The sequence below is a fragment of the Anser anser genome (assembly GCF_964211835.1).
Source record: "Anser anser genome assembly, chromosome: 2".
Classification (NCBI taxonomy): Eukaryota; Metazoa; Chordata; class Aves; order Anseriformes; family Anatidae; genus Anser; species Anser anser.
Window position 1 is genome coordinate 108,182,361 of NC_139721.1, and position 17,918 is coordinate 108,200,278.

General features: G+C 40.0%; 3 protein-coding genes across 13 annotated transcripts in view; 1 reads left to right on the forward strand and 2 right to left on the reverse strand.

Moving 5' to 3' along the window:
- Positions 1 to 17,918, forward strand: part of LOC310894376 (nuclear pore complex protein Nup153-like) — a 174,376-nt gene that overhangs the window by 77,538 nt on the left and 78,920 nt on the right. The window lies entirely within an intron of this gene.
- LOC310894406 (tRNA selenocysteine 1-associated protein 1-like) lies at positions 1,334 to 8,885 on the reverse strand. The gene is made up of 6 exons (XM_083824468.1): positions 8,695 to 8,885; positions 8,034 to 8,187; positions 6,174 to 6,296; positions 3,794 to 3,989; positions 3,222 to 3,267; positions 1,334 to 2,403 (listed from the first exon to the last, which is right to left on the reverse strand). The coding sequence occupies exons 3-6, from the start codon at positions 6,251 to 6,253 to the stop codon at positions 2,267 to 2,269; spliced, it is 459 nt and encodes a 152-aa protein (XP_083680594.1). The 5' UTR covers positions 6,254 to 6,296; positions 8,034 to 8,187; positions 8,695 to 8,885; the 3' UTR covers positions 1,334 to 2,266.
- Positions 8,901 to 17,918, reverse strand: part of LOC310894373 (nuclear pore complex protein Nup153-like) — a 58,770-nt gene continuing 49,752 nt past the window's right edge. The window contains exons 10-16 of one of the 2 annotated variants that reach the window (XR_014579863.1): positions 16,339 to 16,465; positions 14,574 to 15,047; positions 13,230 to 13,322; positions 12,904 to 12,994; positions 12,440 to 12,562; positions 10,291 to 10,902; positions 8,901 to 9,564 (exon numbers count right to left, since the gene is read on the reverse strand). Coding sequence is in view for 1 of the 2 variants with exons in the window: in XM_083824368.1 (XP_083680494.1) it covers positions 10,472 to 10,902; positions 12,440 to 12,562; positions 12,904 to 12,994; positions 13,230 to 13,322; positions 14,574 to 15,047; positions 16,339 to 16,465 (1,339 nt within the window). In the remaining variant the exon portion in view is untranslated. Of the gene's footprint in view, positions 10,903 to 12,439; positions 12,563 to 12,903; positions 12,995 to 13,229; positions 13,323 to 14,573; positions 15,048 to 16,338; positions 16,466 to 17,918 lie in introns of both variants that reach the window. The other variant, XM_083824368.1, reaches the window with a different exon arrangement.

A 17,918-nucleotide genomic window follows, 5' to 3' on the forward strand; every position in this document is an offset into this window, starting at 1 on the left:
GGTCACCTGTTATGGACCAACCTCTCAAAGGCCAAAAAACAGCACTGATACTGCCGGGCCAACACATATCTGTAGCATCCCATTTCTGGGTGACAACACAATGAATGTTTCCACAAAGTACTCGATGCAACCTAACTACTGTGTTTGGTGATGCAAAGCAAGCCGTGTCAAAGCAGCGTAGCACCCAGGCACATTCCTGGAAGATGTTTTGCTGCTCACGTTGAAGAAAATAGATAAAAAAATCCTGTGCAGTTTGCAATTCTGAGCTCAAGTACCACAGCTATGCACTACAATTGAAGTGGCATCAAACCTTGTAAGGTTTTGAAGCTTCAGCACTGCCATCCAAATTCAAGGAGGCTGCATCTATTATCTTGAATTTGCCCCAGCTCAGTCCCCTGAAACAATTCCATAGACACGGACAAGCAACCCTTTTCCCACCCAGATTCTTTGCTTCATCTATTCCACCTCTACCTTGTGTCATATTCTTATTAATCTGCCCCTCAAAAGACTCCCTGGCTCACACAAAGAAGCAACCCAACAAATCCCTGTTCCCAGCCACGTTGCTTTCATGCTTTGGGAAGAGCTAACTGCAACAGCTCTAACTGTGATGCCACCTCACCCCCTCCACCTATGTGAGGTTCTTTGCCTTCTGTCTCCTCCTACGTGTACACCTGCACTAGAACCAGGAAGAATGTGCTTCCTACAATACTCCAAGAGCCTCTTCTGTTTCAGGATGTCATCATTTCAATTCAGGACTGAAAGTATTCCTAGCAAAGACCCAACAGCTAATAGCTAACAGAAGCAGTTGCTGGTGATCAGCTACAAGTAACCTGGAAGTACTGAGGAGTCACAAAAGAGAATTTGCATTACATTTAAGAACAGCATGCAGCTTAGGACCACTGCTTTCACTGACTACACTAAGCCATAAAAAAGAATTGGATTCTTACCTGCCATCACAGCAATTATGGTTTATGTTGCCCCCAAAACACACACGGCAGTACCAGAACTGTGTCAACTAGCTTTAACAGCTTCCCCAGCTATTAAGTACAGTAATTTCTGCTTCCTTTTTTTTTCTTGGAGGAATATTCTTTTGTTTCCAGCCTCACTTACTTATTATACACACTGTTAATTAGCAACTATTTCTCCATACTCATAGGGTTATGGAGTCCCTATGACTGGAAAAGACTCTGTACCCTTCAAGATAAGAACAGCATAAAGGCAGCAACTCGCAAGACTGCTCTAGCTTAAAGCAAAGCTTTCCTCATTGCTCTCATCTCCTTTGACTTGAGTACTGTCATCCTTCTACCAGAGCTTTAAAGACTTCATTACCACGAATGAAGGAAGACCAGAGCAATCAGAGAGGGTAGCAGAGGGTATAACTTAAGGAGCTGTTACTAGGATTTTTTTATTGTTCCTGGTGGACTATTTTTCTCCTTGCCAGCAAGGAGGGAAAACCAGCAAGTTGTTTTCTCCAAGATTTTTTTTTTTTAGGTTTAAGAACATGGATTATGTTGTAGCAATTTCTTCGCTGTAAAGCGTCAGCTGAGAAGTCTAACAGTAAGAAGGGCAAGGGAAAACTGAATGCTGATGCAGAGAGTGCCAGCAGACATCATCCTCATTCCACGGGATGTTTGTAGCTATGGCAGTTGAAGTCTACACTTCCATATGCTTAACATACCCTATTTATAAGCCAATTTTAGCTGACCTAGCATATATCAGTAGTACAGTTAGAGCCAGCAGCCTGCAGGAAAAAGTGGGCACAGGTGTTTCCATAGCAAGGCCTGTGAGTGTCTCCCATACATACTTCCAGTTTAAGCAAGCACATGAAAGGCTTGGCTTGTCGCTTACCTAAGTAACCAGGAAAACAAGGGAAAGCTAGATTTTGCTTGTGTCCTAATGCCCATATAAAAATAAAGACAGATGAAATACCCTTACTACCTTGTTAAATTCCATAAGCCGGAAGAGAACGTGCTGCACACAGGTACAAGTAAAATCCCTTGCTGGCAGGTTTGCAGAAACAAATTTTTTATTTACACAGGCAAGTCTTATCTTTAGACCCCATTTACCTCTTTACATTTCTCGAATATTTACATGACTTCATGATGCTCCAAGAAGAGAGTGATGAACAAAAAGATTACAGAAACTGTCAAAAGCATAGCAAAAAAACCCCAACCTATCATTGTGCTTTAAAACTTTTGAGCTAGAATAATGTAGAAGAAATGTAGTTTTAGCACTTTGGTCCTAACGGTCATGCTCTAGAAGACACTTAAATAGCAGAGGGGATTTCAGAAGTGACCGTATCCAGAGGTTGCCAGTGACAATTCATGAGTGAATCGTAGAGTTCTTCGCTTGTCTCCGTGAATTGTCTGTTCATTTCATCAACATCCAAGTAGAGCTGTGGATCTGAAAATAAAAGCCTGGTAAGTCCAAGTATCAAATCTGAGGCATGCGCACAAAAAAACTTCACGTGAAATGGCTAATAAAATGTATTTTAAGCTAAGTGTAATAAGCTATTAGATCTACTAATTTTAGTGAGGTATTTAGTCCTCTAAAATTTTGAGCCTCACAGCTCCAACTTTTGGGAATTTGTATATTAGAAGGCTGGGACTAGAACCGTCTTTCAAGATAAAGACAAAGACAATGTTTAAGATAGTAAAGATAACGTTTAAGGATAATCAGCCATGAAACCCTCCCAAGAGTCATTTAATTCACTTCTCCGGCAATACACGTTACATAGGATAGTTTCTAAACACTAACACAAAATGCCTCCACGTGAGGAACTTTGCAAACCTTCCAGGACACAAATATGTTTTGTACCGTATTTGTAAGTGCAAGCTGAATCCTCCTTTTGGAATCTGCAACATAAGCTTTTACCTCAGGGTGGAGAACAAAGCTTTTGCATATTACTGAGTTTCTAATATAAAATCTGTTTAGCGGAACCAATACAAAGAACAAAATTCTCTCTTAGACCATTTTCAAATGGGAATGAAGGCACAGGTACAAGAAACCTGCTGCGAAGCATTGACAGTGTCCCGTTTTACTTGATGCGGTCAGTGTATGCTGTATCAGCTTTAAAACCCCAGCTGATTGCAGATCAACCCCACAGAGGTTTGACCTCAGCTGAATTTTCAAGATGTTCTTCATCCAGTAGAGGTTGGCTTGTATTGTTAAAAGGCACAAGGATGGCTAAACTCAAGTGACAATGATAGAACCCTTATTACCGTCAGTAATTAGGTCATCACCGATTGCATTCATAACTGAAGATTCCTGAAAGACAGAAAAGGCTAAGTTTAATCATAACTCATTTCAGAAAGCATCACAGATTCAAAGTGCTGCAGTCTCAATCCATTCCTTCTTCCTACAACTACAAGGATAGATGGCATTTTATCTACTTATTTTTAGAAGAAAGCCAATATTACAGTACAGGTTGGAAGGGACCTCCGGAGGTCACAACTAATAAATTGACCACGATAAGACCACTTACAACAACTGTTTAATTTGCTTTAAGCAAAGCAAATCAGAAGAACAGGAACAGAAGAAGCGTACGCAATTATGCTGTCAAAACCATTCTTTGGTATGCGTGAACAAATAATGGTGTATAAATCACTAATTCTATGGATTTACTATTTAAGCACTTAAATACAAACACCTCTGAATGGAATCTGCTCTTTTAACTTCACACTAAGCAGAAAGCATGTTTTCAACTTCGGATTCTTTTTGCTGATTCACACAAATCTGTACAACATACTATCTGTGAAATATTTTCTTTACAGCAAGCGTGCACTATCTTTACCTCAAAAACAGCTGGAGCCATTAAAGAATCTCCTAAAGAGCAGTCTCCAACAGCTTGCATGCTGTCACAGGGAGCATAGGAGCTGTAGTTGTAGTCAGCGTAAGCATCGTAACTCCTCCGCGAGTGGTAGTTCTGGTAACCTTGGCAATAATCATTATAGTTGTATGACTGGTACCGCTGCAATTCTGCTTTCAGTCTGAAACATGAGAAGTTGCATACAGTCAGAGAACAAGAGACTGTAAACCCAGTTCTGAACTTAAACAATTTGTCAGCTTACAGACTTCAAAGCTTAAAAGGAAGCTTTCCTAAACAGTCACCTAAGTGACAGCTTAAGTCACAGCTCAAAACCTCATCTCTATAGAAGCAAGCATCCTCACCTTTGCCAATACCAGAAGGAATTGTTCTCATGGATTAACTCCAGAGCCTTGACATGGTTACCTGTACACATCAAGTATTTTTAGCGTTGGCATAAGCAAGCTGCTGCTAAGTCTCTGTGCTTTGCTAAAGATTGATTTAAGACCAGAGACATTTATCAAGCACAGCTGCTTTAAAGATGCAGTCTTAACCCTTCTATCTTTTGTTTGGTTAATTACTAGATCTTATTTCCAGAAAGAAGTGAATGGAGTCAGATTATCCATTTCAAAGAAGCATCTGACGCTGCCTGTCAGTTTGCCATGTCTACCTCCACCTGCTCAGTTTTTTTGTTTGTTTAAAGTCCATTAAACATTCAACAGCTGCCAACTATACCGCTCAGGTGAAGTCAGTCTTGCTTAACAACACAATCGCGATTCTCCAGTATGACGCCTTATTATTAGTGGGAGAATTACAAAATACACTGGTTCTTAAGAAGAAAGGGCCAGCTGATTAGCTTTCACTACTTTCCCTTTCAAGATTTTCTCAGGGGCAGCTTCAGACTAATGACAAGAACCAAGACAAGTGCTATCTGTACTAAAACTGAGGTACACTGCATAAAGAACATTCAGATAACCCAGCTGCATATTCAAAAAAATCCGCTGTTTAGACTTGTCTTCACTGATTCTGTACAGGCAGACCTCCTGTGTTTGCAGTGCCCAGTTTCTCTCACTTGAATTGGGGATGCAGAGAAGTGAGTTCTATGCTTTTGGGGAAGAATACAAGCTGAAGGCATTCTGAAATAGCTTCCAAACTAAGCAAACATGAGGGACAAACTAATCCAATGGCTGGGTATTCCAATGCTAAGAGAGCACGGTACTCAGCCATTCAGAAACGTATTACTGATGTGTATTTTAATACCTACATTTGTTTCAATACTGCAAAGCTACACAAATTCTAATAAAGAGGTAATCCATTGTCTTGTTACTGTAGTAAACAAACAGAAGATACATCATCTTACGTCTTCTGCTTCCAACTGCACTCTTCCTACATACAGTTGCGTAGGGAAGGAAAATCTGAAAATACTGTTGACGTTCTTCTGGATAGCCGAAGCAAGAAAACATGTTTGTGGCTTATTCTTGTTTTCAAAATAAAACAATATTAATTTAATCAAAAAATTTTGGCAAAGAAGTTTGGACAGTGCTCTCTTGGAGAAGAGCATTTCCATTCTAAAGCAGAAGGAGGCAACATTTGCAGAATTATGCTAGGTAAACAGAAACAGAAGTGTCATTTTTTACTATTTAACAGAACACACAAGCTAACCTCATGAACATACTGAAATTGTTTATATGAAGTCCTGTTTTGTCAGTATCCTGGATCAAAGTTCATCAAATTTGGTATCAATTCTTTAACCGTTCAGAGACCTGAATTGCCTTAAATAAGTGATAGAACTGAGCCGGTAGAGTAAGAAACCCTCTCAGGAAGTGCTAAGCTTTAAACTCCCCATTGCCCTAAGCTCATGAAAAGCAAAGAATAGCATTCTAAACCTGTTCTAGTAATAACGCCTTTGGCTTTCTCCCTGCGTTCCCATTTTTTCCCCCCACTTCTTTCCTGTCAACCCACTGTAAAACTAGTTATGTGCTTCTCTCAAACTAGAGGGAAAGCTCTAAGAACAAGAACTCCCTAGCATATAAAACCACTTGTTGTCCCTTCTACCTTATGCAGGCCCAAACCTGAAAATATTTACCAATGCATTCAGCTTTGCTACTGTTGAGAAACAAGGCTGGTTACAATGGCAGCTAAGCCCAAGTTGCGCTGTCTGGCTAGACTTAACAGTTGGATTCCCCCAGCCGTCCTGAAGCAGGTTGATGAATCCAGGGAGTCAAAACATAGGACTTCTGCATTTCTGGTTTTGTAGACTGCATCCTGTGTACAGCCACTACAGCAAGGGCCACAGACTTTCCAAAGGCAGAGCTACAAGAATCTGATTATTTAGAATAACTGTATCAATGCACAACTCCTTGGTTACCTTTTAGAAATTCCTATGCTCAGCCGGATTCCTTTTCCCCCCAGACCTGGTGCGTTCTGGCAGTCTTGCAGTGCCTTCATCTGATCACCTTGCTCACCAAATCTGACATAGGCATACCCTCTACTATTTTCAAAAGGGAGAAAACCAATTCTAGTATGCATAACAGTTACAAAGCTAACGAATTCAATTTCTGTCTTCTACAAAAACCAGAAGATAGCAGCTACTATAGCTTCTATTACTTAAGCAACCTCTCTGGCATGTGCACGTGCACAGAAAAGGCTTTCACCAAATTAAAAAACTTGGGCCAGAAGCAAAAAGCTTATTCCTTGGTAGCATTAAGATGCAACTCACTGAGAGCCAGCAAAACAATGCATTTTAAGTGCTCTCTGCGTAAGTAATCAGATTCCATATTTCTGCATATACAGCAGTTAATCAGTTAGCACTAACCCACTCCTTTTGGAGCCACAAACTTTATTGGTCACAAACACCAAGAGCTGGCTGTAATTATCTGAACCAGTATTAACCGGTACCTCTGAACTCTTCAAACAAAAATATCTTTCAGGTGCTCTTAGAAGAACAACATCAATTGCCTGCAACAATTTGATGGCTTTGCTAAACGGAGCACTGAAAAGCACAGTGGTACAGTTTCTTTTGTAGCCTGTTCAGAAATTATAGCCCCGTGCCTACAGCTTCAAATCAGGCCAAGCTTACCAGCCCAACTCTTACAGCTTAAGTTCACTGCACTCAAATGCCTTCAAGACGTGCTTTTAGGAGCCATGGAGAAGAACCCTCTGGTAAGACCACCATTATAAAGTACTGAGTGTTGTTTTACACTTAAAATAGAACTATCTGTTACAGTCATTCATCAGCTTTCCCTAGGCTGCTGCTCTCTCACTACTGAATGTGATCCTGCTCTCAGTTTCCCACTAACTTTTTCCCCCAGCGTTTATGGCCTCTTTTCATCTATGACACTTTTAAGGGACTACACCGTGTTGAAAAATGCTGGTTAACATTTCCTTTTACACAAGGTGCCTCATCAAATTTTCCTGACTAAACCAAACCCCAGAACCTTAACTAGAAGAGGAAGCACACAAACACACACGCCTCCCTGGCCACCATATCTCCCCAAAACATATCTGTTCAGTAACAGACCAACTGTAAGAATACTGCGATTAAAATCAGTATAGCTCTATACACTGCTTTTGTTCGGGATTACTAGCTAATGTCCTTCCCCTTACCCCTTCTGGAATTAATACTGAATTCTGTACTCTAAAACGTGGTTCTTAAGTCATACAAATGACATTTAACAATCAGAATTTTTCCACACAGCGATCCTCAATAAAAACTTCAATCCTCTACTGCAGTCTTTCAACAAATTAAAGGAATAAAAAACTGGCTAATAACTGTTCAGTGATTTTTGGACCTTTGTAGCACTAGAGTAACAGCAGTACACTCTGCAGCATAGTTGCAAGTACGTGGGAGTAAGATACTCTCTCTCATCTCTTTTTTTCTCTGAAAAGTGTGAGGCCTCTATTTCACCCTACTAAAGATTTTACCACCAACTGTACTGCTAGCATTGAGACACTGCAACTTCTGTGCTTGTATGAGATGCAGGACAGGTTCCTTAAGGTGTCGCAATTTTTTGTCTAAACCTAGTGTTGAGATCAAAAAAGGGATTGCTACTAATTGCGTACGTATCAATAACCAGGACAGAAGACATGCTGCATATAGGAATTAAACTTTTTCTAAAGCTCTAGTACATGAACATATCAAATCCCGCAGATTTTTTCTAGTATGGTTTCAGAGGTCTTACTTGATGGACATAAGCGCACAAGTGAAGACAAAAGATACACTGTTTACCTGAAGTACTGGTTTGCAAGTACTGCTTCTCTTCTGTCCTTCCCAAAATAAACGGTGAGGCAGCTGCAGACTCTGCACCTGAACACTCTGAGTGAACACCGAATGTAAATGATGGCAAGGCAGCATTTTGTGGACGCAGCCGCAGCACCAAAACCTGCAGAAATAAGTGAATGTCAAGTCCGTAACCCACGGTGTATCTGCAGTACGTGAAGGTTTGAACTACATTCTAGTCCTGATCTTTCCAGTCAAAACTGTTTAAAAAACAACCCACCAAACAGTAAAAGAAACAAGAAAACCCCATGCTTCCTCTCTACATAAAACTTTTCACAATTGTGTTTTCTGCCCACCACCTGGCTTTAAAAAGTATACGAACTTCTTTGATGTTTTTAGTCTGAACTCCAAATGAACAAAGTGTAGGGCATGTAAAGAACAAGCACGTCATTAATGAAAGCTTTTCTCTAAAAAGGATAAACTTATTCTTGGGGAAAAGTGTGGAAACAGATGTTATCTAGGCAATATTCCCACAGGAAAAACGAATAATTTTGCCACACCTCAAAGGAAAAAATAATTGTGCTTAACAGGTAAGAAAATAAAAAAAATCAGAGCAAACCAAAAAATAAATCACAGAATATGCATCCTCGTTTTAATCATTAAGTATTACCTTTGAGCTCTGCTTTGGTGCTTGGCTTTGCACTTTCACAGGCTACACACTTCGTGGCCTCTGCTTTGTTTTGAACCAAGCAGGTCTCCCAATCCCAGCTTCCTTCAGGCTTCTTGAATTTGTCTAAATCCAGAAATTCTCCAGAAGGAGCAGAAAATGCAGATGCACTGCTACTGGTCACAGGTGTTGGATCCTCTGTGAGACAAACGAGACAGTTAACCATCCTGTTTGAACATGAACTATAAAATGAGCATTAACTTTTAAATTTGATTTGTCAAATCCCACAGAAATGTTCAAAACTACTCCGCAACTCCCCCCCCCCGCCCCTGAAAAAAATAAAAGCCACCAAAAACCCACAAAGAAACAAACAAACAAACAAAAAAACCAGAGTGGAACTCAAAGCTTCCAAACAACACACAACTCTGTTCAGCACACAAGCTTCTGCTGCTGTTGACGACAGTGTAACCTCCATAAAGAGGCCTGACAGGTGCCTTTTAAAAAAAAGGTGCCTTTTAAGAGAGAAGCAGAAGATAACGCTTCTAATTCAAAACCGGAAAGACAAGAATGGGTCTTCCCTTCCACAGCACACGCAGAAAACTTTTATCCTAGTATTACTTGCATCGCTCTTCCTCTTGACAAGTGCAACGTAACCGTGCAATTCACTGCACCATGGTCACAGTAAACCCCTCATTTCCAAAATTCCTCCTTGCAATGGCAAGAGCCTCAGACAAAGATGCCGACTGACCGCTCAGAGGTTGGAAGTCCAAGAGAATCAACTCTGTCTGAAATCCATTATCTTACCTCATGAAATTTCAGTCTTACCGCACAGGATGATTACAAAAGCCCGGTCTAGTCCATCTTAATTTGTTTCTTCCACGATATATTTGCACAGGTGTTTTTCGATGTAATGGCATGTTAAATGACATTTAGAGTCAAAGTTAGAATTAGAATCGTATTTTAAAAACAATACAACCACGCTCAAAATCAATTACGGTCACACACAATGGGAAACAACCCAGTACTGCCCTGAAGAAGTTACCCAGCGGGTCACTCGCTTTCTTGAAGCCTACCACTGACCTTCATAGGCATCTCTCTGCTTTAGCTTAAGACTAGTTAAGACTACACTGTCTTGAAATCTGGCTTCACATCTCCCCTCAATTACATACAAACGGTGAGTAGAGGCATTTTGGACACATTCTGTAATTTTTTTTACTTATTTTTTGAAAGAGAAAAACGCAGTCATTTTTAACTCTTTCTATGGAGTTCTCATTTTCGCCAGTGAAAAATCACTATGTTGTTTTTAAATTAAGTCACCCACTTCAGCCATCTTCCCTCACCAGCTGCAAAGCCGGGGGTATCTGCATTGATCCAGCTCCGTACTAATACATTTCACAATCAGTTCAATTTATGCGACAGGCTGGAACCTGGGCTGAGACCTCTGAAGTGCCTGTAAACCAATCCTGCAGACAGCCGCTAACCCATCAACCGTACCTGGGAATCGTGTTGCTTAAAATATTCCATATATGCAACGTACTTTTATTCTGTACAAGATTCACAGAGGCTAGGATGGAAACAACAGGAAAAAAAGGACCATACCTGGTTTCTCAGACTGACAGGCTACACATTTGTTATCTTCCGTCTTATTTGGTACAAGGCATATTCCACAGTCCCAAGAGCCTTTCGCCTTCTTAAATTTGTCTCCAAAGCCCAGAGTGGCTGTTGTGTCAGTGCTGCTCGAGGAGGATGTCACTGTCACCGAGCTGTCTGTGACCACTGGTCATGTCAGAGCAGGCATTACTCCCGTTCCAGGTTTTGGTGTCTCACATGCTATACATTTTGTAGCTTCCGGTTTGTTTTGGACAAGACATGTATCACAATCCCACGTTCCAGGTACTGTTTTGAATTTGTCTCCAAAGCCCAGCATCCCTGCTGGGGGCGCTGCTGGCTTTGAGGTGTCGCATTGACTTGAACTTACTGTCTGTTTCATACTCTCAACTGTTGAGGCTTTAGTAGCTTGACAAGTTACACATTTGTCCTTTATGTCTTTGTTTTGCAGAAAAGGGTCACATGTATCAGATTGCCAGTACGATGCTTGTTTAGAAGTCTCTTTACCTGCAGAAAAAGTTGTTATTGCAGGCCTAGTATAAACCACTGTGCTTGTCGTAGGTTGTGCAGACGTAGAAGAGCGTGTTTTCAACAATCCAAAGTCTAGGAAGCAAGAAAAAAAAGTCTTCCTGTTAGCGCAGCACCTCACTACATGTAACTAAGTGACTTTACTAGAGGGCAAAAATTTCAACTCAGGTGCCAATGGTTACAACTAGACATTCAGACCGAGCGCAACAGGAAGTCCCCAGAAATCTTATCTAAACGGATGAAATTTCATCTGCTGCACTGGGTCACAACAGAACATTTCGTTAAAGCTTCATTTAACTCTTTGTTTCCAAGGAAGCTTTAAATCAACATTTTCACTGGTCGATACAAGTACAAACAGACAGTAGCTGACTGAAATCTGACAGTCCAACGTGGAATGGAAATAATACAATTTGATTAAGACGCGATGCCCAATCGAATCAAATTTCTAAAGCTCCTCCTTCCGTAGCAGATGACTCAAATCTACTCCAGTAACTGTACAGAAATTTGTACTCGGAGCAGCAATCCATACGGTATTTTCCCACAGATGCTGAATATTAATTAAATAATAAAAACTCAAGACAATTGAACAACTGTCTAATTTTCTATAATCTTTTTCAAAATGCATCGGACACAGGACAACTCCTTATTTAAAAGGTGGCAATTTTAACAGAAAAGACAAGCTACTAATACAGAAAGACTAAAGGAAATGCATCTTAAACAGCAGCTCAAGTTGCTTGTAAATCTACCTTGAACATAGTTGTTTTGTGGTTTGTTTGTTGGTTTTTTTTTAGTCAAAAATGAAGTCTTTGAACAATGTGGATTTAGATTCTGCTTCTTTTAAACCGATAAAGAAAGTGAATGTCACTTCACTCAGAGGTCTTTCCTTAAACAAAATGCACAGTGTATTTTCTCTCACTTAGCTCTTTCCAGTAGAGAAATGTGCTGCCTTCTTAACAAGTATGTAAGTTAGAAGAAGACTTTTGGGAAAAGATCAAATTCAATAAAGCCCTTTTTCTTAAAAGATATCTTTTCCACAGACACACTTTATGAAACTGTTGAAAACAATTGCAATTGCTTAAAAACAAAATTCAGAAAAGGGTTTTTAATGTAAAACACTCCACTTCTGTTTGCAGTTTAAATTTTAATCCACAGGAGCCATTGTAAGCTAAGGCCCAAAGATTCGCAGCTTTCGCCATGTATTTGGAACTGAAGCTCTTTCCTATTCTTTCTTCACCTGGGCTGAAGGTGGGACAGGAGTGTTGAGTTTTACAAACATTTCCTTTTCAATTCCACAAATTGTATTTACTTAAAATGAAACACCGATTATCTGGCTAATTCTCTTAGTACCTCATTTACAATTACATCCTAACACGTAAAGGAGATGCAACCCATCTGCTTTTCATCTTGCAGTTTTACTTCCAGCAACAAACACCACTTAGAATAGAAGGGGGCAGATGCACCCTAACAAACGCAGCGCTTAATGTAATGCTCTCCTACATTCATATTTATAGCAGATACTCTATTAACCATAAGTCGTGTGTTGTTTTTTTTTTAATAAAAAATGCTAGCGTATTTTTTGCAGCATCTTTTTAAAAGGAGTTCATTATCTCACCAGGATTTTTTAGAACGTCTAAGACGCTTCCTTCCTTTAATACGTGGGCAGTGGTGAAGGGACCACCAGCAAAATCTTTGACCTCCTCTTTCTGTGTGTTGATGTTGGTTGAGGTGGTGGTGTCTTTTGAAACAAAAGAAAACAAAAACAGCTTTCACAATGTGACCTAGTTAGAGCAGATTATACTCACTTTTGTTAGAAACAAGAATTTCCAGCTTTCATGCTTCTCACATAAGAATCTTCACAAATTCTACTTACTTTGCAATGCTTTATGATTACAAGCAAAACAAAAAGCAACAAAACAAAACAAAAATTATAAAAGCAGATCTGTCACTGGAAAAATACTGCAGAAGTCCAACACTGCCTGGAATTGCTAGCATGCGCAGACAGGACACATTGAAGATTTAATGAAGAAAAAAAGAAAAATCAGCACTTCAGATCTGAAGTGCTAAAGTTTCAGTTACCTAGGGTAAGAAAGGGCGTCACTGGAGTACCACTGGGTCCAGAAAGTTCTGCCGATTTTACAACGGGAACACTAAATGTAAACCCAATCTGCTATGAACAAGAGAGGTTTTTCAGATTCTCAAGCCACAGGAACTTCAATCGAATGCACACACAAAACCAAATCTGAAAGCTGCTCTTCACATTTGTAGCACGCATGCTGAATGACAAATTATAAGCCAGAAGCCTACATACTTTTCTCCATCAAGGCAGATTCTGCTTTAGCGTTCTGCAACAGCCTACTAAATGCCTAAGAAAAAAAGTCAAGCTCCTTTATTATTTTACTTACAGAAGACGTAGGTAGCACTTCTGCCTCAGTAGATTTCACAACTGGAGATGAAAATGCGAACTCAGGACTGCTAACAGTACTTGTTGGTTGTATCTGTATTTTCAAAAGAATTAAAGGTTTATATTTAAGAGCAACAACTACCTGAATTCACTACCCAACAGAAGTCCCGCAGTGACGTCGAAAAACCTGATGTTTGAGTTATTTTGCAGATAAAAGTAATAATAAAACACAGGGAAGTTTCCAAGTGGGTATAGGACAATATCTTCAAAACCAAATTCCAGAAACTGAGAGGAAAAGCTGGAGATGCTACTTAGGTCTAAATGCACGGAAAAGCAAGCCAGGAAGCTGAAGAACGGCAAACTCAGCCCAATGATACTCCAAGAACTTCAGCAAACACCTCAACATGTTAAAGCAGCTATCTACTTCAAACCGTACAAAAAATATTTCAAGTACTCTGGAACAGATTAATGTTTATTTTATTGCAATAATATGCCAATTATTGCACCCTAGGCTCATTCTATGTGAGGCTTATATGACCACGTTACCTCTAATTTAATAACTTAAATAAAGTTGTGGTTTAACCATTGCAGGCAACTAAGCACCACACAGCCACTCGCTCACTCCCTCCAAGTGGAACAGGGAAAAGAACTGGAGGTAAAGAAGTAAAGTTGTTAAATTTGAGGTAGCATTAATGACTCATCGCATGTAATGGCTACCTGGAAAGACAAATGCCATAACCCTGTACATACTCCCCACTCCTTCCCCTTCTTTCCCCCAGCATTTATTGCTGAGCACGATGCTAAATGGTGTGGAATATGCCTTCGGTCCTCTGGGCTCCGCTGTCCTGGCTGAGTGCCCTCCCAGCCTCTTGTGCATCCCCGACCTCCTCGCTGGCAGGGCAGCGTGAGACACAGAAAAGGACTTGTCACTGTGTAAGCACTGCTCAGCAACAGCTAAAACAACCAGTGCCTTACCAACACTGTTTTGCTCACAAATCTGCAACACAGCATCATCTAGCATCATCTACTACGAAGAAAATTAACTCTACCCCTGCCAAAACCACTATAAATAACTTGGCATAAAGTCCACACCCCCCTTCCCCCGCAGACTTCCACAGCATTTGAAGCAGTTATACAATCACGTTAAATGGGAGTTGGCAGGCTCTAAGACTGAGAGAAGCAGAATCAAAACATTTATGCCTTTTCCCCAAACTGGCATACAACCCCAATTCATTCAGCTGCGTAGAAACTAATATTTGTTAGTTTCACGAGCACCACAGAAAAAGTCAACTCGCAATAAAGCAGTATACTCATTGTAAACATTATTTATAGCATAAAGATTTACCTTGCCCGCCGCCGTCGCTGCTGCATCTGCCATGCCTGCCGCCTCCGTTGAATTTGCCACGCTTGTTGTTGCCACTGTTGACTTTGCCTTGTCCTTTGTCTTCAGTAGATATGGCATGCCCGCCGCCATTATTGGATATGTCAAGCCTGAGGGCACTGTTGAACACGTTATGCCTGACGTCGCCGTTGTATATATCATGTCCTCCACCTCCTCCTCTGATAGATCTGTCAAGTCCTCCACCTCTGATGGATCTGTCATGCCCTCCACCTCTGATGGATCTGTCATGCCCTCCACCTCTGATGGATTTGCCATGCCCGTCGCAGCTGCTGGAGTTGCCGTGCTCATTGCTGCTGTTGAAACAGCGCTCGGTGACGCTGAGACAGCGCTACTACCAACGAAACTAGAATTGAACTGAGGCAGCGATGCAGCACTGATGGGTAGGGGTATTTTCGGTAGCACTGGTTCCTCCACTTCCTAAAGTTGCAAATTTTAATTTTTCTTATACAAGACATACTACTTTCTCACCCCATCGCACCCAATTTATTAACAAAATTAAATAGAACAAAAATCCATACAAATTAAGAGAAAGCAAGTTTCCAGAAGAAATCCCGATCTCCCCACCTCTGTCTACCACGTCATTTTAATTTATGGCAGGCCTGCTTCCACATTATACTCTATTCAACAACTGTACAGCAAGAACACTGAAAGTTAACTCAAAACCTGTGCAGAACAGAGACGCACAGATCACATTTTTTTTCTTTCTTTTCTATACTTTAGTCATCAAAGCTCTGGAGAAGCATCATCCTTTCTAACTACCCTCGCATGGCTTCAATTAAGAGTACACTCTCAAGACAAGTGAGGAAGTGTTCCTCTTGCAAAATTAGGCAGGATAGCTGCCAAAGTTTCTAACTACTGATATTCAGTGCATCCTGTAGCTTACATCTGTTTCACAGTTTTGATTTGAAAAGTTTATGGAACTTTTGATATTTGGACCATTATTTTATTTGTGTTACAGGAATAAACAACAGTGTATACGATTTCTTTATATTGCATCATCCGGAAGTCCCATTTAATGATTTGAAACTTAAATTAACTTAAATACTTAATATTAACTTAATATTAATTAAATACTTAATGTTAACGTAAATACTGAAATTAACTTACAGGCAGCTTATATAACATCCAATAAAAGAAAAAATAATCTGAATATTCATGGTCATAGTTTTATGGAATAGATTTTTCCTATTAAAATGAGAAAAAAACTCTCTCACAATGAGTTTGGTGAGTATCAAAAACTGAGTCATCGTTAGCAGACATGCAGAATGCTGTCTTCTACTACTCTTTTTCACACTCTTGGCCTGTATCTTTCTGTATGACTTAAATATGAAACCAAAAATTAAGCTTTTTTTTTCTTTTTATACTTGGCACTCGTTTCAAGTATCATTCCTGTAGAAAAACTATACAAACCTTCACCAAAACATTACTTCTCTTCTTAGGACTCATTCATTCAATTGCTAACGAGAAATGTTATAGTTTGAAGAATCTCCAAGGTAACAGAATTAAAAATTTCAAAATTACATAAGCAAAGTTCAGGTATTCAAACACAGGAAATCAATTGGAGCCTGCTCTGAAACCCACAAGAAAACAAAAACAATGCAAAAATAAAGCGGTATTGTTATAATTTACTATGATGCAATAAAACTGACACACTTAGCTAGTTACTTCAGTAAGCTCAGTGACAGCAATTAATTTAAGAGTCACTTACCTGTTCTTGTACAGCTCTTGATAAATAGTGTATTCCTCTTTCCCTTCTCATTTTGCCGCCTCCGCTACTCACTCCTGAAGACAGACCATTGGACGCAGCAGTACTGAATTTGTAGCTGGTCACATTGCTAGCACACGACAGTACAGAAGTTGGGGGAAACAAGAGAAAAAAAAATTACCAGCCAAATTGTTTTTTCAAGATATTAGAGCTGTTATTAGTCCTAGAATTGAAACCTGCTGATCAGAAAAAAACTAAAGCTGTCTCACAAGTTGCTAAACGCTGGTAAATACTTGATGTTCTAAATAGGAAAAACTTTATTAACAGCAGCAATGAAAAGGACATACATAAGTGCACCGTTCACATGGGAACAATGACTAAGCCAGAAGACCTGAAATAGAAGAGCTGATTTAGATTGTTATTTTCCAGTGCTTCCTTTAAATAGGACTGGTTCTCTGATTCTGCGATGCACGTGTATCTTTTGCAGGGATATAAAAGAACAGCTCACAAAAATACAGAAAGAGTGCACATATGCACACATACACATGGGAAACACTGCCAACAGCTCTGATAGAATAGGGACGCCTTAGACTTGTGTGGCAAGGTAATATGGCCTAAGCTTCAGAAGCAGCTCTTGCTTTCATGTGGCCATCAGCAGGAACAGCAGAGGTGTTTGGGTATGCCAACATTCCAGAAGTCTTTTCAGACATGAATACAGATCCCTTTTGTAAGGCATACAAAGGCATTTTTCTGGTACTTAAAAAAGCCTAGCTCAAAACCAGAAAGATATCCTAATCCAAGAGCAAATGGGGAAAAAATAACCCAAACCAGAAGTGGAATAGGGAATAACTCTAACAAAAGTACTATGGCAAGAAAATGAAGTATGCCTGGAAAAACTGTGACATCAAAGCTTATCTTGCAGCCAATCAGTCAGTCAGTACAAAAGTGCATTAGATCGCACTGGAAGACACCAGGTCAAACTCCCACAATACTGAGGAGGAGAACTGGTCTAAACTTGTCAAATACTTGACAACAGCCTGCTTAGCACTGTAACTGCATAGAGGAAGACAGATCCCTAAGGCATATGCTCAGACTTTTCTCTAATCCAAACTGTCAATCCATTAGAATTCTGAAAAAAGTCTTACATCAAAATAGATCTTCATTCAGACAACTATCGCTTGCCCGTAATAGCCCATATTCCTCTTTCTGTTAACACCTGTGAGCTTCAAGGGGGCAAAGACAGTTGTCAGCCTTCAAGCAAGTCTAATCTGCAATTGGACTCAGGATATAAAATATATATACACACACACACACACATAGATATATAGCATTGGTGGGCCAGAGATTTACTGAGTATTCCAACTCAACTGTCCAAAGGGACTCTTGCCAGCAGATCAGTGTGGTGCTCCTGCTCCAGAACATGGCACCCAACAGAGACCAGCGTCACAAAAAACACTACCACCACTACCTACTCTACAAACAAAAGGTAGGGCACTGCAATAAACTTTGTGAACGAAATCAAAAGCAGTGTGAGTTTTCTGTATCTCCTTCCTAAATGGAGAAGTAGAAAGGAGTTCTAGCAA

Coding starts and splice junctions, on each gene's coding strand:
- LOC310894406 (XM_083824468.1), bottom strand. CDS start 6,253: ATGAAGGCACTGCAAGACTGCCAGAACGCACCAGGTCTGGGGGGAAAA. Junction 3,268..3,793: donor TGGCTCCAGCTGTTTTTGAG/GTAAAGATAGTG, acceptor TCTGTCTTTCAG/GAATCTTCAGTTATGAATGC. Junction 2,404..3,221: donor TGATGACCTAATTACTGACG/GTAATAAGGGTT, acceptor TTTTATTTTCAG/ATCCACAGCTCTACTTGGAT.